The sequence below is a fragment of the Ictalurus punctatus genome, chromosome 1 (assembly GCF_001660625.3).
Source record: "Ictalurus punctatus breed USDA103 chromosome 1, Coco_2.0, whole genome shotgun sequence".
Taxonomy (NCBI): Eukaryota; Metazoa; Chordata; class Actinopteri; order Siluriformes; family Ictaluridae; genus Ictalurus; species Ictalurus punctatus.
In genome coordinates, this window is record NC_030416.2 from 2,844,991 (window position 1) to 2,868,637 (window position 23,647).

Below are 23,647 nucleotides of genomic sequence, written 5' to 3' on the forward strand. Positions count from 1 at the left end.
CATCCATGCGTCCACCAGCACCCTTTATTTATTCTCCACTTGTGACCTTTGGCCTTTTCATCCTCTCGCTCTGAGTAGAAACAGAAGCCTGGAGGTCGAGGGGTCAACACTAAACATTAGGGCCTGGGATGTGAACGATAAGGGAACTGATGTTGAACAAGGCTGGATCCGGTCAACACATTCTGTCTCTTCACCCTATAAACACACACACACACACACACACACACACACACACACACACACACACACACACACCCTGCTGAAGAAGAAAAATACAATAGAAACCATCACGGTTTCCACTACAGATACCATTACAAACCATCAGCTAACCATTAAAATCATTACCATTACTGGTCCTTAATGGTGTCCACTAGACATAACGTTCCACATACAAAAGGCAACAAATAGACAAACCAGTAGAGACCCACAGGAACCATTAGATTTTCCATTAAAACCAATACAATTCTCATTATAACCATTAAAACGATTACAAATTCTATGAGGGTTTCAATTATTTGTTTATTTTCCAGCATGACACACACACACACACACACACACACACACACACACATACACACACACACACACACACACACACACACACACACACACACACACAGTAGTGCACTAGGGGGCGCTAAACGCTCATTATAAGAGATTATGTTTCTTAGCAACGTGCAAAGTGCCAAGGACTGGCTCTCATCACTATTACATATACAGAGGAAAGTGTGTGTGTTGGTGGGGGGGGGGGTTCCGGTGTCTGGGTTAATTAATGAAATGCATACCTGCTCCACTTTCTACAGTGTGTGTGTGTCCTTCTGACACTAAATCTCTTTGGGGTTTCACACACACACACACACACACACACACACACACACACACACACAATTATGCTGCCTGTGTGTGTGTGTATACAGTTTCAGGAATATAGATGAGAGCATGTGTGTTTTCTAACATCTGGATCCGGTGTAATTTCCTTCATAATTGAATCCGAATGTGAATCCGGCCTCATATCATCACTTCTACGGTTATTTCATTTTCTGGGGGGAAAAAACACTTGCACTGGGAAATCCAGAATGAACAGATACATATCTGAGGAAATGTGTGTGTGTGGGTGTGGGTCGCTATCCTACACGCTATCCTAATGGACAGCACTGTCAGTTGTGTGTAGTTGTGTGTGTAGTGTAGTCACTCAGGATCCCTAGACAGTGTGTACATGCTCATTGTCACACTACAGCACACCTTGGCTGTCTCAGTAAAATAAACAGCTAACCTGATGCAATTTTGTAGTTTCTGAAGAAAAAAAAAATGTTTAGCAACTCCAAAGACGCCTATCAGCCTTATACCATGCTTAATTTCCTAGTATCTAACTAGCAAGCTAGCTAGCTATTCGGCTATCTACTGTATGTGTACTAATACCATCCTCTCAGAGAGCTAGCTATACTTTTAGTACCTTGTTTTATGGCACTATTAGCTAGCTAGTTGGCTTCGACATACTTCAGTGACGGCCCTTTGTTGCATCTCTAGCTAGCTTGTTTAATAGCATGCTAACTAGTCACCCAGGATCTCTCTCACCATGACAGTCATTTTAATACTTTTCAGTACAGTGTAACAGGTTTAGATGTAGAAACAGAACAATGAAACAAATCAAAACTATAGATCATTGGGGGGGGAAATAAAAATAAATAAATACAGGGGGTGGGGGGGATAATCATACCAATGGATTTTAACAGCCACACTGTATGTGTTTAATGTTCTGAGAACAGGTTTAACGCATCAGGTTTAGGGTAAACAGCTAGGCAGGCACAAGCTAACTAGCGTTCCTTGGACCACTTTGTCAGAACTCATAGCTTTTGAGATAATAGCTGATGTTCTAGGGAGAACAAAACAAAAACACAGGAATACTAGCAGAGCACGTTTCTTTCCTCCCTCCTCATTTTGACCTTAATCTGTGGCCATCTGTCGCCGGCTTAATTAGACCGATTATCTCATTAAGACTCATGACAACATGGCCGCCAGACGCTACGTTACAGTCAGCACACCATGCTAAAAATAACCCAAAGTTATATACAGTGTAATGGAGCACAGAGGTGCATAAAATGGAATTCCAGGTGAAGGATTGAGAAATACAATAAATACTCGTCTATAAGAAGAACAGTTATCCTAGAGATTATTACTATTAATGTAAGAACAATAATACCTTTATAGCACGTTTGTAAAGAATATAATCTTCCAATTGTTAGCCAAAAGAACGCCAAAGCACTGTAAGCATTCGAAAAAAATCGTTATGATATTGCTTCACATCAAATTATTGATATTTACGTCACGTCTTGAAGCGATAAGAGCACTGCTGAAAGGCAAACGAAACAATAGAAACCGTCATAGAATTTGTAATGGTTTTAATGGTTGTAATGGAAAGTGTATTGGTTTTTTTTTAATCGAATCTGTAACAGTCCCTGTGGGTCTCTACTGATAATCTGTTGCCTTCTATTGGTGGCATGTTGGGTCTAGTGGATACCATTAAGGACCAATTGTGGTAATGGAAACCATTTGAATTTCTGGGAGGGAGATGGGGCAGGATGAGAGAGTGAGCGCGAGAGAGAGAGAGAGAGAGAGAGAGAGAGAGAGAGAGAGAGAGAATTAGCTCATTCACCTGGATTAAGTCAATCCCAAGCTGCTGAGACATGAACACACACACACACAAACGGGTAAGAAACTTCTCTCTTTATAATATTAAACAAATTGCTCCGCGAATACATACACAGTTTAACGATATACACACTACTACATATTAAACTACATAATAGAAATGTATACGCTTTATATGATATGTATGAAATTAAACATGACAGAAAAACTGTCGATTACTTTCCTATAATATCACGTCCTGAAGTGTTTTGTTTCTTTTATACCTCAGCAATTTTACCAGTGTTTTTATTTCGTACATTTTCATCTATTTATATTATTATTAAGTTATATTTAATTAATGATGTTATTTCGAGTTCCTGTTACTGCATACGTTAAAACAGCGATAAACGGTCGTCGCCGAAACAAAACAAAACAACGTAGCTTGTGTTTTTTTTTAAAATTAAGGAGAAACCACAAAGCGTAAACTCCTTTCCAAACCGCAAACAAAACTTATCCGTATCAACGATTCCACACGTAATCGTTTAAACCATTTTACACGGACCGTCCAATGCACGTTTCCAAGTTGTTACTATATAAACAATAAGATAAAGTGTTCGACCAATTCTGAACGAAATACCGACCAATCGGAATCGAGAATTCAACGGCACTGTGGAGTAAAATCTTGATAGTGCGCCATGATGTTATCGTCGATGATTAAAGTTGTTTAAAGTTGTTCTAGTGTGTAAATATTGCACAAATCGTTGCATATATACTAAAGCAGTGACTGGTGTGTGAACAGGATGTGTAGATAGATGTTCAGCTGTGTGTGTTTATAAGTGCTGGACACTGCTTTACGAGGCCTCATATGTCTTTGCAGGAGGGTGCTAGTCCCAGCTGATAGCCACTCTAAAGGATTACACACACACACACACACACGGATCTGTCCCAAGCAGTTAAAACTCTTCTCGCTCAAGGCCACTTAGAAGAAGAGGGAAATAATACAGACATATTATTGATGTACACACGTTCAAGGACGATTATTCCTACCAAGTGTATTAAATATTACACAAACCAAACTATTATATTAATGAATTATATATGAATTCATTCCGTTGGTGTATTTTAGTGCGGTCATTTGTCTGTCGGTTTTTGTACTAATCATTTATTTAAAGCATAAGGAGAGGACATAAAGACTAACAGAGAGAGAGAGAAAGAGATTTAAAGAGAGAGAGAGAAAGAGAGAGAGTTAGGGAGGGAGATAGAAATTGATCCAAAATCAATGTAACACAACACGACACACATTTGATCGGAAATGAGACGTGACCCATTTCACACACCCTCCTCGAATCTCCCGAGGACGACAAGGATGGACGGATGGGCGCTACTTCTTCTCGTGTGCTTACTCCTCGTCTGTGGAGGAGCTTCAGGCTCGGAGTACGAACTCGGTGCTCACCCGCGCTTCATCTGCACCCCCATTCCCCCCGATGCCCCCTGTGTCCCCTCTGATAGCACCAGCCACCATAGCGGCCATCACAGTGGCCATTATGGCGAGCATCACAGCAGGCACCACGGCGGCCATTACAGCGGCCATCACGGTGACTCCTGGTGGGGTGTGTCGGATGAGGCCATGCCCACCATCTTGCACCTGCGTGAGAGCTTAGTGCAGCAGAAGGAGACCATTCTGGACCAGAGGGAGACGATCCGCGAGCTCACCTCCGAGCTGGCGCTCTGCCAGGGCTTCGGGCACGGCCTGGGTGGGCACGGACATGGTCATCACCAGCGTCACCACGGCAACGAAGAGCACACGGGTGACGAGACCATGAGCCTGTCACACTCAAGCTCTCCGGAGCAGATGAGCCACATGCTGGCGACGTTAAAGGAGAGACTGGAGAACCTGCAGGTGAGAGGAAGACAAGCACGAACAGGTTCCACTAAGACCAAAGCTCCAGTATAAATACAAATATAACTCGTTTAGCTGGAACGTAACTAGAACTCGCTGATTCGAAAAAGCAGTGGATGTAGAACTAAGCCTCGAGGAAGAAAACCTTTTTTTCTTATTTTTAATATCCACTGAAATTTTCAGAAAAAAACATCCCAGGTGTTTTAAATGTAAAGCTTGTGTTGTCAGACGCAGAACACGTCCACAGCGTACTCCGCCTCTCTGAAGGAGCTGCTGCGGAGGAAGATCTCCGCCCTGGAGCAGCAGCTGCTGCATCATGCCGCATCTATCACCGACAGGAACCATCCCCACGGTGATGATGAGGATGACGACGAACACCACGACGGCCATCACGACGGCCATCACGACGACGAACACCGTGATGGACAGCGCGACGGTAATAACAATCACCATGACGACGGCGGCCACCCGAGGACATCGCTCCGCTCGCAGGATCGCAGGACAACGCATGACGAGCTGGACAAAGTGCTGAAGCAGCTCACACACGGTGCACGCTCCAACACAGGTGAACACACACTGTAGATCATTTCAGAAAGTATGACTTGATACAATTCCCAACATGATTCTGATTGCTTACATCACCCCCACTGTTTTCAGGTACGAGGAAGAGAAGCAAATCTTCCAGAAGTTTCCAGATTGGCTTCCCCATGCGCACAAACTACATGTATGGGAGAGTGAAGAAAACTGTGACGCGCGAGATCTACGCCATGACGCTGTGCATGTGGCTGAAGGGCGGAGCCTCAGGCATCGGCACGCCCTTTTCCTACTCCGCCCCCGGGCAAGCGAACGAACTGGTACTGATCGAGTGGGGGGACAAGCCGATGGAGCTGCTCATCAAAGACACGGTAAGGGAAGATGAACGAGTGAGAAAGAAGACAGTTTGGGGGGGGTTGGGCGTGGCACGTGATGATATTCTGGTCCCTGATAGGTCGGATAGAGGAAACCGTCGCACAAGACGGTTTAGTTTTCGCAGTAATTGAAAGCAATGCTGCCTCAAATTGATATGCGATATGTGTACGTGTTTGTGTGTAGGCAGTGATATTACCCCTCTCGCTGCATGATGGGAAATGGCACCACGTGTGTGTGACCTGGCTGGCACGGGATGGAGTATGGGAGGTTTTTCAGGACGGAGCAAAGAGAGGATCTGGGGATAATCTTAACGCCTGGCAACCCATCAAACCTGGAGGAGTGTTCATTTTGGGACAGGAGCAGGTGACACACACACATACACACACTTAAAAACCTTCTCGTGTCATTAATAACCCTTGATAAATGTGTGATAAATGTGTGTGTATGTGTGTGTTAGGACTCACTCGGCGGACGTTTCGATGCCACCCAGGCGTTTGTTGGTGAAATCTCAGACCTGCAGCTCTGGTCTCACACACTCACGCACCACGACATCTACAGCCTCGCGTCCTGCCGAGGTCACATGACCGGTGATGTCATAAGCTGGGCGGAATCATTGGTGGAGCTGCACGGTGGGGTCACCAAGTACCCATTTGATCCCTGTCACTAAGGTTACTTCCCTAAATATGCTGTATACACCGGATGGGTGGAAGTTATACCTATTTTTGTTATCGATATACTTATGTAAATACTGTAGACTAGAGCTGTGTCTCAAATCACACGCCTGACTCTCTAGTACCTTGATGTGTGTAACGGTTTAAATCTGAGAAAAGTCATCACAAAATGGCCGCCCTAAACAGTTTTTTGGGTTTTTTTTTTAACCCTCCTTATTTGCATCTTAAATACATTCTTACCTCTAGGGGAGAAACACGGTTTGAGACACGGCTTGAGCAATTCTCTACGAAAACATAACCTTTACGCGAGCTTTGCTTTCGCCAAATGTGAAGTGAAAGATACAGCAATACCAAAGAAGCTAGTGAACGCTTTAGCATTAGTAACTAGCTTAATGTTGGTTGAAAATATAGTTTTTTAAACCGTTACAGCAGGAAATTCCGTGTTTCAAAAAATTATTTTACTCCCATTTCACTCGTATTTTACACAGTGACCATCTAGAGCACTGTGTAGCGCAATCATACAGGTAGCAGACGTCATAATGGATGTTAGCAGGTGTCATTTATACCCAAGTGAAAGCGGAATATTTCCAATTGAATTAGTTCTCGTTCAGACACTATACAGTCGATATAAAAAGTCTACGCACCCCTGTTAAAATGGCAGGTTTTTGTGCTATATAAGAATAATTAAAAAAAAAAAAAACAACGAAAGCAAGATCAATCTTGTCGGAACTTTCCCCCCTCACACTCGATGTGAAATTACAACGTGAAAATCATGTGGCAAAATGTGTTATGGCAAAATTCAAAATGGTATGTTTGGTACAAAAACAATGCACTTCATCAAAACTACACCAAACCCATGTTGAAGCATGCTGGCGGTGGCGTCATAAAGGCTGACATGATTTATCTTGGTTTTTATGCACAAAAACCTGCCATTTTAACAGGGGTGTGTTTTCATATCCACTGTACAGGGTGCACTACATAGAGAGAGATCACTCAATGTCATACTCAATGTAGAGCACTTATTTGTAGATTTATACAGCAATGTGGTGAACCTGTATCTTTTTCTAAATGTAATTACTACTCGCATGATTTTAATAAAAAAAATGTAATAAAAGTGACATGTCCTCTCTTGTGATTCACAAGTGTGTATGATTATACTGTATGTGCGAACAAATAAACGTCAAGTTTTGAGTATTCTGTCCGATGCATTCTGTATTGTCAAACGTAAGCAGCAGAGGGCGACAGTGCGGCTGGACAGAGAGAAAGAAAGAACGAAAGAAAGGAAAGGCGGCGCCGTGATTACGGTGTCGTCTTGAACTTTATTGTCTGGCACCAGTACATATTTGTAACCTTGTGTTGTTTCTTTGCTACATTAAGAGACAGTTTCCTGTTTATTACATCGTTCAGTCAAAAAATAATAATAATAATAATAATAATAATAATAATAATAATAAAACAGCGTGGCCTGATCCCAAAAGGAACGTAGTGCACTACGAAGCCATGATGTAACACTCCATGTAGGGCACTTTGATACAGAAACACCAGGACAGGCTGTTCCTTTAATACAGATTCTACCTAACTTCAGACATGGCTACGCTATATTTAGACGTTTTTAAAAATAACAACGCAGCACTTATATTTCATATTAACAGGGAAATGGAAACAAAAAAAAATAAAAATCAAGCAAAGTACATTGCTACATTTCATTCTCGTTAATTAGTAGCTTAAAACACAAGGCTAATTACAGAAGAGAAATATTAACGTTCCATATTATTACTTCTTACTCAGCAATCGAATTTTTTTTTTTACTCACGAACTTTGTATGCAAAGGTAGAGTTTACGAGCGCTAACCGCTAAGGCTAAATTTAAACGTATAAATCGGAAGAAAATATGGAGCGCTAATAATAGTCTCTTGATACGAACAAAGCCGATATGATCATATCTGATTCGGCAGGCACACATGCATCCCCAAGTCAATGACGATGAAAATTAGTTTTTTATTCATTATAACAAAAACATTTGTAAAAAAAAAAAAAAAAAAATCAAATAGGAATAATAAAAAAATTAAACAATAAATTAACATGTCTACACGCGTCAGAAAAAAACAAAACAAAACGATACTAAACGTATTTACAAAACGATGATGCGTCACGTTAAGCTGCCATAAAACTCCTTCAAAGCCCTCGGAGCAGAATCAGTCGCGTCAAAGAACACGCCCACGTTAACGCGAATGCTAATGTGCTTAAGAGGTGTGTGGAGTTCATTTCCTGTCTAAAGCCATCGTATGGAAACGCAACGTTGAAATGACGCATCGCAAAGCATGCCTTTGATTTCAATAGTAACCATTTGGAAATGAAAGGCGTAAATGACAACGTAAACGAGGAGTTTGTAGTTTACGATTCGCCGCGTTTTTATGTTTGGAGTTACGTTTCAGTACGATTTTATGTTTAGAGTTTACGTTTCATTACCGTGGTAAGTTTATCGTTTCCACTTCATTGCTATTTTGTGTTCGTCGTTTAGGTTTCATTACTGTGTTAAGTTTGTAGTTTATTTCTTCACTACTATTTTATATCTGTAGTTTATTTTGTTGCTAGATTATGTTTGTAGTTTATGATTTATTAGTGTTAAGTTTGTAGTTTAGGCTTCACTGCTATTTTATATCTGTAGTTTACACTTTGTTGCTAGATTATGTCTGTAGTTTGCGTTTCATTACTATTTCATGTTCGTAGTTTAGGTTTCATTACTGTGTTAAGTTTGTAGTTTATGCTTCACTGCTATTTTATCTCTGTAGTTTACTTTGTTGCTACATTATGTTTGTAGTTTATGTTTCATTACTGTTAAGTTTATACTTCACTGTTATTTTATGTTTGTAGTTTACATTCTATTAGTATGTTATGCTTGTAGTTTACGAATTCATTATTCTTGTTTTTAGCTCACATTTCATTACGATTTTGGTTGAAGTTTACGTTTTGTTCCGACTGCGTTAGTAGTTTACATTTCATTACTATTTTGTCTGTAGCTTGCGTTTCATTACTATTTCATGTTTGTAGTTTATGCTTTGTTACTATATTATTAGCTTAGGTTTCATTACTACGCTAAGTTTGTAGTTTACGCTTGTAGTTTGATCACTCGTTTTTAGTTCACATTTCATGACGATTTTGGTTGTAGTTTACGTTTCGTTCCGACTGCGTTAGTAGTTTACATTTCGTTGCTAATTCGCATTCGTAGTTTGCAGTGTGAAACTTTAACACACGAAAAGCCTATGTTACTCATCTCATAATTACTTTTCCATACGATTACATTTGACAGAAAAAGAACTGCACGGAGGTATGTATTGAAATTTCTCGCTCTAAACCAATCGGTTCGGTGTCTAGGCTTTAAATCTGGATCTAGATTTATTTGGCATGCCTTTGTTCTTGCGATCAGGGCGTAACCCTAACTCTGCTTTTAGACCTTTATTTTCCCGCATATTGGAATAAATGGACCTATTCAAAGAGCTGTGCTAACACCGTCACACCCCAGCAGTGCTGACATCCTGTTGTTTAACAGGAAGAGAGGCCATCGGCATTCTTCTGGATCCCTGCGGGGCGGGCGATTATTAGGCTGCTACAGCTGTTGATGAAAATAAAACAAAAGCCTTTTTCAGGCATGGTTTAAGCAAACCGAAAGCAACCTGCTTGATCGGATCAAGGGACACTTGCTTCACAGCTAAATCTACTTAATGTTCGCGTCTGAAACGGATACGCGGCATACATAACAATGAGCTTTCTGTCTGATAAAGCTAACGAGGAGGACAAGTGTCTGTATTTAGCACTCTTATGCAGGGATGAGTCAGCTGAACTCCAAATGACTCCTTTGTGTGAATATAGTTAGTGCCCTATATAGGCATTATTTAAAGCCCGATGCAGGGAGGAGCGAGCCTTAATCAAAATGGCTCCCCACCATAGTGTGCAGAATGCACTCGATATTATTGGGCACTCAATATACTAATGGACATATGGTGCACTACTTAATCATGAGAAAGGGCAAAGAGCCAGGACTTAATAAAAAAGCTTGAGTGACTTAAATCCCTAGACACTAGTCCTTCCTGAGTCTTTAAAAGAAAGTCAGTAAAGGACAGATCATGTTGATGATCTAAGATGACGATGATGATGATGATGATGAAGATGATGAAGATGATGAGGTCATATCCATGTGATCAGTGACTTGTAAGTGTGTATCGGTGTTTCAGTAAAAGAGTGTTTCACAGTATCTGATTAAGGAGCGAGGAAGACCGGCAAACAGCAGTAGTAAGCACTAGTAGAGTGTAGGGACTTGTCGCAGGTATTAGGGACACTAGTTTATAGTGAATATAGTGTGTACTGAAAGTAGTGTCGAGCACTAGTAGTGTGTATGGACAGTAATGTGCAAGCTTGTGAGTAAATTCAGTAGTTTAGTGTCAGGACGATAAAATGTTGACGGCGAGTATAATCTCGGGACAGTAGTGTGTAATGGACGCTAAGGACTAACACTTCCTGTTAATACCACTTCCTGCTAGCTTCGGAGTACCTTTTTTTTTTTCTTCTTTTCTCTTCGCAAAAGGGCTAAGCCTGAGCGGGGTAACGTAGTGAAGCACAGGAGTGAATGAAACACTGAAGCTCGCGTTGGCCCCGTCCTCTAATAAACAGTCCTTAGAGGCGGGATAAATAATGAGGTGTAGATGATGGAGGAATGAACAAAGGATGACGGGATAAGGAAGAGGAGAAGGAGGACGGTCCTAAGCCTGCTCTTCTTTCTTCTTCAACGAGATGCGTTTCTTCCTTGCAGCCAGCATCTCGTAGAAAGGGTCCACGCTCACCGCCGACCTGAGACACAGAGACGCAGAGATGTCAGTCAGTGCGCTTTATACCACTGGGCACATAATTCCCTAAATCTATGTCTTTAAAAAATCCTCTCAGGAATCCTTTCAGGTTGGTTCAAGTTAGCTAAGTGGCTAGGCGCAGCAGTAAAAATAATAAACATTTATGGACAGGACTTAATACTCCTTTCAGAAATCCTGTCAAATTAGCTACTATTAGCTAGCAGACTAGCATAAGCAGTATACATTGTGAATATTTATACATTTGGATTAAAAATCACCTCACATCCTGTCAGCTTGCCTTATGTTAGCTAGCTGGCTAGTAATAGCAGTGCAGGTTATGAATATTTGTCAAAATCCTGTCAGGTAGGCTCAGGTTAGCTAGCTGGCTAGAATTAGCAGTAAACATTTATGGATATCACTTGAACATTTACCAAAAAAAAAAAAACATTCAGAAATCCTGTCAGATTAGTAAATGTTAGCTATCTGGCTAGGCGTAACAGTACAATTCTAAACATTTATTGAGAGGACTTAATACTTCTTTCAGACAGTGTGTCAGATTACTTTATGGTAGCTAGATGGTAACAATGTAGACTATAAATATTTATAAATATGATCCACAAAGAAAAAAAATCCACTCAGAAATCCTGTCAGATTAGCTATAGTTTATTTGTCTTCTTTTAGCCGACTAGCATTAGCAATACAGGAATATTTCTAAGTCTAAGTCTGAAAAATCTTTTCACACCCTGTTAGTTTACTTCATGCTAGCTAGCTGGCTAGTTTAGCAGTGCAGATAATGAATATTAATAAACCAGATTTAAAAATCCACTCAGAAATCCTGTCAGTTAAGCTCCCGGCAGCTAGCTGACTAGCATTAGCAGTAAGCATTAGGCGTGTTTAAAAATGTCTTCAAAAATCATCTTACATCCTGTCAGATTTAATAGATAATTTGCTAGTGATGGCAGTGCAGGTAACGGACCTTTATGGATAGGTCTTTAAAATTTCCTGTCAGATTAGCCAATTTCGTCTAGCTGGTTAGAGTTAGCAGTAAAAAAATGATCATCTCATGAAATCATTTCACACCCTATTAGCTTATCTTTATGTTAGCATGAAATTAGCAAGTGCACAGTTTGTTCCAAAAACAACCTTTTCGTACAAGTCATTACTTTAGAGAACCACATCCTAGTCATTACATAGGGCACTATTTTGTGAGGGAAAATGAAACTAGCACAGGTAGCAAATGTTTTTTAAAATAAGCACCAGCTAAGAAACGTGGTTTGGGACACATTCATAGTGGACTGATGATGGTGCTCATGTGGCGTAGGTAGTGAGCAGGGTGTGGATGTGTGGCTCAGGATAGATCCACAGGAGAGTAATGATGTGTTAGTAATTGTGTGTGTGTAGTCTACATAGTGAATAGGGTGTGTGGTTCGGGACACGCCCACAGGAGACTAATGATGATGTGTTAGTGATTGTATTTGTGTGGCCTTTGTAGTGAATAGGGTGTGTGGTTCGAGACACGTCCACTCATGTGATACTGATGTTTCTGTGGCCTTTATATCAAGTAAAAGTGTTGAAGTACTTGATGCTGTGGATCCACTCGTCCTTCTCCTCCGGCGTGGGGGCGGAGATTCGGTAGACCATGTGATTGCCCTCCACCACTCGTCCGTCAGCTTCCGTTTTACACGCCTTAATGAGCTGCCCTCGGTTATTCGGGATGTAGAGCTCGAAGCAGTTCTACACCGAGACGACAACAACAACAACAAAAAAGTCAAATAATGCATCCAAACAGCGTAAAATTGTGATAACACTGTTGCTAGGCAACTGGGGAATACATAGGCTGATTATACTCATGTTCAAAGTGAAACGTACACATGAAACTGTCTCACAAATATTATAATGAACGTGTGCTACAATTCTAATGAGTGTGAGTTGAAGCGAAGCTTCTGATTGGTCAGCAGGCATCTTACATCATCATCCCGACTATTTAAGAAATCTGATTGGCTGGAAGACTCACGGGTTTTCGCGGATCTTCCACTTCCCGAATGCTCAGGTTTTCCAGGGGGATGATGCCTCTCGGCTCCTTGTCCTACACACACACACACACACACATACACGTATATGTATATATAATAACGCATAGACAGATAAGCAGAAGGACTCAGTGATGTGTGAACTGGAGTGCACAGGACTGCGCACTTACTGTAGTGTACTCAAAATAATACAGGCAGTTATCAGTCAGAATGAACCATCGCCTCTTCCATGTTTTCACTCGTCCTCCTGAGAGAGAAAGCGCATTCTTTTATTTTTATTCTTAACTCTTCACACGTTAGAATTGCCCTCAGTTAATCAGCTGAATTAATTTTCTTAAATAAGTAAAGGTAAAGAGACAAACTACAGCTGGATTTGGGACAGAGCCGGAGCAGAGCACCTACCTCCTGAGGAGAGGAAACCACAGGCCAAGCAGTACAGACCAGAGAGCGAGAGAAACAGGGGAAAGAGTGAGACAGGATTAGTGACAGATGACACGCCCTGCCATGCAGAGAACTGAAATGCAGGTTACACACACACACACACACACACACACACACTCTCTCTCTCTCACACACACACACACACACACAGCATGCCAGCATTTATAAAGGGCAACAGTATAAACTCATCACCATGCAGGCCACCAATTTGAAAGATTCACAAAGAGGGTCATGAGATCTCAGGCTGGGTCACACACACACACACACACCCACTTACCCAGTTTGAGAAGCCAGCCCTCTCGGTCTGGGTTGAAGAAAGTGTGAGTCAGATCATTCCCATCATCCTCTGGGATTTTGAATGGCTCATTCTTAATGCTGTCGTACAGATTCTGGAGACGCACACACACACACACACACACACATATATATACAGTGTTGAAGAATGTTTTTTTCCTGTGTTTACACCCATTTATGACTAATAACTGCATAATACATCCTGCAGCCTGAACAAAGACTCAACACGCACGTGCACACACATGCAGAGACACACAGACACAGGCACTAACACACGCATTCGCTCACACGCACGCATAGAAACATACAATCACTTGCTGCACAACACGTGCACACACACAAGCAGAGACACACACTCAAACACATACACATACATACGCATTTGCAGGCACACTCGCAGACACACACACAGAAAAGTAAGACAGTAGGATATTACGTTCACTTGCGAATGAAATAACCATTCATTAAGTTAAGAACTAAAATATAGCTCCTTAAAGCACTAATCCCAAACTAACCATGTACTCTAACCCACAACTGTCACTAGTCCCAAACTAACCCTGTATCCAAACCCACAACTGTCACTAATCCTAATCTAACCCTTCACCCTAACCCACAACTGCTACTAATCCCAATCGAATCCCTTACCCTAACCCACAACTATCACTAATCCCAAACTAACCCTGTGCCCCAACCCACAACTGTCACTAATCCCAATCTAACCCTTCACCCTAACCCACAACTGCTACTAATCCCAATCGAATCCCTTACCCTAACCCACAACTATCACTAATCCCAAACTAACCCTGTACCCTAACCCACAACTATCACTAATCCCAAACTAACCCTGTGCCCTAACCCACAACAGCCACTAATCCCAAACTAACCCTGTACCCTAACCCACAATTGTCACTAATCCCAAACTAACCATGTACTCTAACCCACAACTGTCACTAGTCCCAAACTAACCCTGTATCCAAACCCACAACTGTCACTAATCCTAATCTAACCCTTCACCCTAACCCACAACTGCTACTAATCCCAATCTAACCCTTCACCCTAACCCACAACTGTCACTAATCCCAAACTAAACCTGTGCCCCAACCCAGAACGGTCACTAGTCCCAAACTAACCCTGTACCCTAACCCACAACTGCCACTAATCCCAAACTAACCCTGTACCCTAACTCACAACTGTCACTAATCCCAAACTAAACCTGTGCCCCAACCCAGAACGGTCACTAGTCCCAAACTAACCCTGTACCCTAACCCACAACTGCCACTAATCCCAAACTAACCCTGTACCCTAACTCACAACGGTCACTAGTCCCAAACTAACCCTGTGCCCCAACCCACAACTGTCACTAATCCCAATCTAACCCTTCACCCTAACCCACAACTGCTACTAATCCCAATCGAATCCCTTACCCTAACCCACAACTATCACTAATCCCAAACTAACCCTGTACCCTAACCCACAACTATCACTAATCCCAAACTAACCCTGTGCCCTAACCCACAACAGCCACTAATCCCAAACTAACCCTGTACCCAAACCCACAACTGTCACTAATCCCAAACTAACCCTTCACCCTAACCCACAACTGTCACTAATCTCAAACTAACCTTGTACCCTAACCCACAACTGCCACTAATCCCAAACTAACCCTGTACCCTAACCCACAATTGTCACTAATCCCAAACTAACCCTGTACTCTAACCCACAACTGCTACTAATCCCAAACTAACCCTGTACCCTAACCCACAACTGCTACTAATCCCAATCTAACCCTTCACCCTAACCCACAACTGCCACTAATCCCAAACTAACCCTTCACCCTAACCCACAACTGTCACTAATCCCAATCTAAACCTTCACCCTAACCCACAACTGCCACTAATCCCAATCTAACCCTTCACCCTAACCCACAACTGCCACTAATCCCAATCTAACCCTTCACCCTAACCCACAACTGCCACTAATCCCAAACTAACCCTGTGCCCTAACCCACAACTGTCATTAATCCCAAACTAACCCTGTGCCCTAACCCACAACTGCCACTAATCCCAAACTAACCCTGTACCCTAACCCACAACTGTCACTAATCCCAAACTAACCCTGTGCCCTAACCCACAACTGTCACTAATCCCAATCTAACCCTTCACCCTAACCCACAACTGTCACTAATCCCAAACTAAACCTGTGCCCCAACCCACAACGGTCACTAGTCCCAAACTAACCCTGTACCCTAACCCACAACTGCCACTAATCCCAAACTAACCCTGTACCCTAACCCACAACGGTCACTAGTCCCAAACTAACCCTGTGCCCCAACCCACAACTGTCACTAGTCCCAAACTAACCCTGTACCCTAACCCACAACTGCCACTAGTCCCAAACTAACCCTGTACTCTAACCCACAACGGTCACTAGTCCCAAACTAACCCTGTACCCAAACCCACAACTGTCACTAATCCCAAACTAACCCTTCACCCTAACCCACAACGGTCACTAATCTCAAACAAACCTTGTACCCTAACCCACAACTGCCACTAATCTCAAACTAACCCTTCACCCTAACCCACAACTGTCACTAGTCCCAAACTAACCCTGTACCCAAACCCACAACTGCCACTAATCCCAATCTAACCCTTCACCCTAACCCACAACTGCCACTAATCCCAAACTAACCCTGTGCCCTAACCCACAACTGTCATTAATCCCAAATTAACCCTGTGCCCTAACCCACAACTGCCACTAATCCCAAACTAACCCTGTACCCTAACCCACAACTGTCACTAATCCCAATCTAACCCTTCACCCTAACCCACAACTGTCACTAATCCCAAACTAACCCTGTGCCCTAACCCACAACTGTCACTAATCCTAATCTAACCCTTCACCCTAACCCACAACTGCTACTAATCCCAATCTAACCCTTCACCCTAACCCACAACTGTCACTAATCCCAAACTAAACCTGTGCCCCAACCCACAACGGTCACTAGTCCCAAACTAACCCTGTAACCTAACCCACAACTGCCACTAATCCCAAACTAACCCTGTACCCTAACCCACAACTGTCACTAGTCCCAAACTAACCCTGTACCCTAACCCACAACTGCCACTAATCCCAAACTAACCCTGTACCCTAACCCACATCTGTCACTAATACCAATCTAACCCTTCACCCTAACCCACAACTGTCACTAATCCCAATCTAACCCTTCACCCTAACCCACAACTGTCACTAGTCCCAAACTAACCCTGTACCCTAACCCACAACTATCACTAATCCCAAACTAACCCTGTGACCTAACCCACAACTGCCACTAATCCCAATCTAACCCTTCACCCTAACCCACAACTGCTACTAATCCCAATCAAATCCCTTACCCTAACCCACAACTATCACTAATCCCAAACTAACGCTGTGCCCTAACCCACAACAGCCACTAATCCCAATCTAACCCTTCACCCTAACCCACAACTGCTACTAATCCCAATCTAACCCTTCACCCTAACCCACAACTGCTACTAATCCCAAACTAACCCTTCACCCTAACCCACAACTGCCACTAATCCCAAACTAACCCTGTACCCTAACCCACAACTGTCACTAATCCCAAACTAACCCTGTGCCCTAACCCTCAACTGTCACTAGTCCCAAACTAACCCTGTACCCTAACCCACAACTGCCACTAATCCCAAACTAACCCTGTACCCTAACCCACAACGGTCACTAGTCCCAAACTAACCCTGTGCCCCAACCCACAACTGTCACTAGTCCCAAACTAACCCTGTACCCTAACCCACAACTGCCACTAATCCCAAACTAACCCTGTACCCTAACCCACATCTGTCACTAATCCCAATCTAACCCTTCACCCTAACCCACAACTGTCACTAATCCCAATCTAACCCTTCACCCTAACCCACAACTGTAACTAGTCCCAAACTAACCCTGTACCCTAACCCACAACTATCACTAATCCCAAACTAACCCTGTACCCTAACCCACAACTATCACTAATCCCAAACTAACGCTGTGCCCTAACCCACAACAGCCACTAATCCCAATCTAACCCTTCACCCTAACCCACAACTGCTACTAATCCCAATCTAACCCTTCACCCTAACCCACAACTGCTACTAATCCCAAACTAACCCTTCACCCTAACCCACAACTGCCACTAATCCCAAACTAACCCTGTACCCTAACCCACAACTGTCACTAATCCCAAACTAACCCTGTGCCCTAACCCTCAACTGTCACTAGTCCCAAACTAACCCTGTACCCTAACCCACAACTGCCACTAATCCCAAACTAACCCTGTACCCTAACCCACAACGGTCACTAGTCCCAAACTAACCCTGTGCCCCAACCCACAACTGTCACTAGTCCCAAACTAACCCTGTACCCTAACCCACAACTGCCACTAATCCCAAACTAACCCTGTACCCTAACCCACATCTGTCACTAATCCCAATCTAACCCTTCACCCTAACCCACAACTGTCACTAATCCCAATCTAACCCTTCACCCTAACCCACAACTGTAACTAGTCCCAAACTAACCCTGTACCCTAACCCACAACTATCACTAATCCCAAACTAACCCTGTACCCTAACCCACAACTATCACTAATCCCAAACTAACCCTGTGCCCTAACCCACAACTGCCACTAATCCCAATCTAACCCTGTACCCTAACCCACAACTGCTACTAATCCCAATCGAATCCCTTACCCTAACCCACAACTATCACTAATCCCAAACTAACCCTGTACCCTAACCCACAACTATCACTAATCCCAAACTAACCCTGTGCCCTAACCCACAACAGCCACTAATCCCAATCTAACCCTTCACCCTAACCCACAACTGCTACTAATTCCAATCTAACCCTTCACCCTAACCCACAACTGCCACTAATCCCAAACTAACCCTGTACCCTAACCCTCAACTGTCACTAGTCCCAAACTAACCCTGTACCCTAACCCACAACTGCCACTAATCCCAAACTAACCCTGTACCCTAACCCACAACTGCCACTAATCCCAATCTAACCCTTCACCCTAACCCACAACTGCTACTAATCCCAATCTAACCCTTCGCCCTAACCCACAACTGCCACTAATCCCAAACTAACCCTGTGCCCTAACCCACAACTGCCACTAATACCAAACTAACCCTGTACCCTAACCAACAACTGTCACTAATCCCAAACTAACCCTGTGCCCTAACCCACAACTGTCACTAATCCCAAACTGACCCTGTGCCCTAACCCACAACTGTCACTAATCTCCAACAATAACCTTAACCCTTTCTAACCCTAATCACTAATTCCGAAACTTAACACACTCTTGCACAAACACGCTTACACACACACACACACACACACACACACACACACACACACACACACACACTCACTCGAAGCAGCTCCTCAGGCAGGTCTCCCCCCTCGTTGATCCCCCGGTTCATGCTGATGAAGCGCTCCACTGTGGGTTTGTCTCGAACGTTGGGGTTGTGGAGGCTGGTGTTCAGCATGATGATGGCAAATGACAGCACGTAACAGGTGTCTGGGGGAAAAAAAATGTACAACGTAAGGACAAGACACGGTGATGGATTTGGGAGAAAACAAGACTCAACCTCAATGTGTGTGTGTGTGTGTGTGTTTTACCGGTGCTCTGAAACACTCCAGGGTTGCAGTGACAGTATCTCTGCGCAAACGCTTCCATCATTCTATCAATCTTCTGCGCTTCACCAGGCAAACGGAAACTCCACAGGAACTGCCTGAACCACACACAAGAGCGCTACACAGTCATATATTTTAATCGAATCTTCCGCACAAGACGCGCTCAACTTCCTGTCCACGGCTTCCACAGGCTGGAATTTTATCTGACGCGGGCGGGGTGGGGTTACAGGTGTGATTTACCTGAGAGCCTGAACCAGGTTGAGATCCGTAAATTCATGAAGGTCAACAAACGCTTGCAGAACCCGAAGGTTGAACTCATCTCTGAAAGAGAGAGAGACAGAGAGAGAGAGAGAGAGAGAGAGAGAGAGAGAGAGAGAGAGAGACAGAGAGAGCGAGAATGAAATCGAGGCAGAAAGAGAGAGAGCCAAAGAGCAGAAAGCAGTAGGTGAGGGAGTGAAAGAGAGACAGATACAGACAGGCAGAGAGAGAGACAGAAAGAAAGAGAGAGAAACCGAGAAAAAGACAGACAGAGAAAGAGAGAGCGATACAAACAGAAAGGACGAGACAGAAAGACAGACAGAAAGGCAGCGAGAAAGACACATACAGACACAAAACAAACAAAGAGAAAGAGAGACAGACACACAGACAGATAAAGAATAAAAGAAGGATAAAGAGGGAGGCAGAGAGGGAGAGAGAGAGAAAAGAAAGAGCACGAGAGAGAGAAAGAGACAGAGAGAAACAGACAAAAAGGCAGACAAACACAGAAAGACAGAGAGAGAGACAGACAGAAAAGAGACAGATAAAGAAGGATAGAGAGGGAGGCAGAGAGAGAGAAATCAAGAGAGATAGAGAGAGACAAGTAGAAAGAAAAAAAACAACGTGGATGACAGAGAGACAAATGCAAATAAACAGAGAGAGAGAGAAAGAGAGAGACATAAATATAAAGGTGTTAATAATCTTGGCTTGTGGTACTGATTTGTCGCAGTAGTGTGGATGTACAGAAGAAGAGAAGATGGATGGATGGATGGAGGGTGAACTGCAGTGGAGGAGTGGAGTATCAGGTTCTACCTCTCTCCCAGATAGTCTCCGATGGCCGTTTTGTTAAGCCCCTCCCCTTTATAGAGGAACTGAGCGATTTCCTCAGGGGTGTGACGGAGCAGCTCGTTCTCCACCAGGAACGCAATACCCTGAGAACACACAAACACACACACACAGAATTCACAACACATCACCATTCCCCTTTCATTTATTAAAAAAACCAAACAAACTCGTATACAAAGAATCTCGCAGCATAAAGTATTGGCACCCCCTCTAATTCCAGCACGTCTCCTATTTCCTCACCTTTTTGGGGTCCATGTTGAATTTTTTCCTCCCCATAGCCACATGCCGACTCTTCTGGAGTGTTTTGCTGCAGACATAAACGTTATTTACATTTACGTTGAACTCAGCACCGGCAACGCAACACGACATCCCGTAATATCCGTAATACACGCTGACCTGCCCTCCGTGCTGTTCTCCAGCCCTTCCACCTCCATCATGGCCTCCCGCAACTCCTCTCGGAGCCGCTGGATCTCCAGCAGCAGCGCGCCTTTCCTCCGCCGGATCTCCTCCAGCTCCGCCCGCTCCTCTGGGCTCAGATCAGCTGGGACTGATGGGAGAAAAATCATCGCTTAATTATTGCCACAGACGGTGACGGTTTTGATCTTTTCGCTCACGTAGACCGCATTTACAGGTACGGACATGCTGTGGGTTTATGAAACGCATCACCTGAGGGTCATTTTGCATGCATGCTGTACGCTGACAGAATACAGCAAAAACACACACAGCTGTCATTACTGTAATTATTGTTATGACGAGGACATTTAAGTATAATGGCCTCCAGTCATGCTTTGTACACAGAGGAATGCACACTGTAACGTAGCTGCAGTTCTTCCTGCTTTTACACATCTGTAACCCGAATATCATAATGACGTCACAATTAGCATGTGCAGGTTTTTAACTGATTGAGAGCTAATGCATCTAAATGTCAGCTCTGTGGCCAATGTTTTAGTTCACATCTTTAGAAAAGAAAAAAGACTAAATAAACTCGTAAATGTCATGATGATTTCGCTGACAATAAGCATTTTAATTATATTATTATTATTAGTAGTAGTAGTAGTAGTAGTAGTCGTCAAGTACTAAGCACGAGACAAAAAAGCGTCTGACGTTTTGCTAGCATTTGTAAAAATAAATAAATAAAAGCCATGATACGGTGTACAACGTGTAATCAATAATCAATACGCGTGTTTTTATAATCTAAATAAGAATAAAAACATTAAAATATTCGTGTATATTCAAAAAAAAAAAAAACCCGAAATGTATCGATTAGGCAACGCCTCGTTTCCCATCCGTATTCCGCAAACCCTGCCTCCACGAACACAATTGGCTAGTAAGCACAGCCTCCTGCGTTCCTATTGGCAGACAGCTTGTTAACACGGAGTCCTCGCCAATCACAGCGCGACTCATCGGAAATGCGGTGGAAATTAAAAACAGCGCATGCTAACGCATTAGCTCGCTTAGCTACGTTCAACAATACAAGGTACAAGATAGTTTTGTTTTTTTTTAAAGCTACTTACTGTAGTCCAGGTCGTCCATTTTCGGGGCTTTGCTCTTAGGCATATATGTATCAGAACCGACTGTCATTCAATTGCTGAAAAAGACGGATATATATAAAATATACCCCCTTAAATTAAAAAGGAAATAAATATATAAACAAGGCGGAGTAAAAAAGAAACCAGGGAGGTTTCTAGACAAAGGAGGAGTCGGTGTGATACCGGATGTTGCGTCACAGAGAGGGGGAAATAAAAAAAAGAATGTATGTTGCTGTCGGTCATCTTGGTAAGGGCACGGACTTTTTGGACGAAGCCATTTTGGAAAGAACCGTTACTTTAGCTAGAAGAGTTGAAAGATGAAAATATATATATATATATATATATATATATATATATATATATATATATATATATATATATATATATATATATATATATTTTAATCATGCAAGTTCGCTGTCCCTGGTCAAAATGCTTAATATTAAACTCTTAAATATTAAAACATTTTGTCTGTCATATTTTAGAAAAAGAAAAAAAAAAAAAGAACTTTCCTATCTAAAGATTAGCTTTTTGACATTTCTGATGATTTTTCACAGGGATATTAAATCTTTATGAATACCTGACTCATGAAACCAGTGGCTGAATTGAGAAATGCAGATATTTCTTTTTTTGTAGCTCAGGAAAAGAAAAGTTTCCATCCATCCATTTTATATACTGCTTATCCTACAGGGTTGCGGGGAACCTGGAGACTATCCCAGGGAGCATGGGGCACAAGGCAGGGTACACCCTGGACGGGGTGCCAATCCATTGCAGAGCACAATCACATACACATTTACACATCCATTCATTCGCAGGACACTTCGGACATGCATATCATGCATGTCTTTGGACTGGGGAGGAAACCGGAGTACCCGGACGAAACCCCCGCAGCACGGGGAGAACATGCAAACTCCACACACACAGGGCTGCGACGGGAATCGAACCCCAAATAATCAAAACAGGTGTCAATACCAATTAGACAGCTACTAGCTGTTAACATTAGTTAGCATTAATTGTACCACTGTGCTGGTGGGATTTCTGTCATTTCTTGATTCTGATCAGTCAGAAGGTGTTGACTTTCTATAACAGCAGCTCTCAATGTAGTTCCAGCTCCTGACAAATTTCTATAATGGAACTAGGAACTTACATGGTGGAAGAACCACATCATTAGAAAAATATGTATAGTTTTTTTTAACATAGTTTATTGTGAGGATACTGTGATTTATTTAGCATTTTTGAAAGGAGCCTCCAGTGTCAGTGCTTTGTAATTATCATGAATAAACCGTTTGATAAAGCTGTAATTTGAAATCTTCAGGACGGGCAGAGAGAGGACCTCGTGTTTATCGATAACTCAGTAAGCTGTGTTGCTGTTTTTGTTTTTGTTATATTAACATCAAGAGAAAAAGTACCCCAAAAGGCTTGTATAAGAACAGCTGTTATGAGATAGTTAATAACAGGAATCAGCTTGTTCCTCAGACGTTCCACAACATTAAGCACGTCTCTAAATGGTTAACTCGTAGGCTACAATGCGTCACTCTTTACCAAATGGTACCAGTAACTCTGTGTTGTTGATTATTTTGCTATAACAGCACACCCTCAAGTGATTT

The 23,647-nt window shown here is 42.7% G+C and overlaps 2 protein-coding genes across 2 annotated transcripts; one reads left to right on the forward strand and one right to left on the reverse strand.

Annotated features, from left to right (window-relative positions):
• Nucleotides 1-3,197: 3,197 nt before the first annotated feature.
• si:dkey-283b15.2 (neuronal pentraxin-2) lies at nt 3,198-7,299 on the forward strand. The gene is made up of 5 exons (XM_017472940.3): nt 3,198-4,528; nt 4,757-5,093; nt 5,186-5,433; nt 5,621-5,800; nt 5,895-7,299. Exons 1-5 carry the CDS (start codon nt 3,941-3,943, stop codon nt 6,102-6,104), a joined length of 1,563 nt encoding a protein of 520 aa, XP_017328429.1. The 5' UTR covers nt 3,198-3,940; the 3' UTR covers nt 6,105-7,299.
• Nucleotides 7,300-7,407: 108 nt separating this feature from the next.
• Nucleotides 7,408-22,223, reverse strand: cyth2 (cytohesin 2). Its single transcript, XM_017472952.3, has 12 exons — nt 22,026-22,223; nt 20,908-21,058; nt 20,752-20,818; nt 20,479-20,597; nt 19,651-19,731; nt 19,396-19,508; nt 19,146-19,294; nt 13,697-13,808; nt 13,149-13,225; nt 12,963-13,034; nt 12,528-12,682; nt 7,408-10,952 (listed from the first exon to the last, which is right to left on the reverse strand). Exons 1-12 carry the CDS (start codon nt 22,090-22,092, stop codon nt 10,865-10,867), a joined length of 1,251 nt encoding a protein of 416 aa, XP_017328441.1. The 5' UTR covers nt 22,093-22,223; the 3' UTR covers nt 7,408-10,864.
• Nucleotides 22,224-23,647: the final 1,424 nt, after the last annotated feature.

What these genes read in the sequence shown, in the direction of transcription:
- cyth2 (XM_017472952.3), bottom strand. Translation starts at nt 22,092, where the DNA reads ATGACAGTCGGTTCTGATACATATATGCCTAAGAGCAAAGCCCCGAAA. An exon ending in AATGGACGACCTGGACTACA is followed by an intron (nt 21,059 to 22,025) that starts GTAAGTAGCTTT and finishes TTCTCCCATCAG; the next exon opens with TCCCAGCTGATCTGAGCCCA. An exon ending in ATTATTTTGAGTACACTACA is followed by an intron (nt 13,035 to 13,148) that starts GTAAGTGCGCAG and finishes GTGTGTGTGTAG; the next exon opens with GACAAGGAGCCGAGAGGCAT.
- si:dkey-283b15.2 (XM_017472940.3), top strand. Translation starts at nt 3,941, where the DNA reads ATGAGACGTGACCCATTTCACACACCCTCCTCGAATCTCCCGAGGACG. An exon ending in AGAGACTGGAGAACCTGCAG is followed by an intron (nt 4,529 to 4,756) that starts GTGAGAGGAAGA and finishes TTGTGTTGTCAG; the next exon opens with ACGCAGAACACGTCCACAGC. An exon ending in TCATTTTGGGACAGGAGCAG is followed by an intron (nt 5,801 to 5,894) that starts GTGACACACACA and finishes TGTGTGTGTTAG; the next exon opens with GACTCACTCGGCGGACGTTT.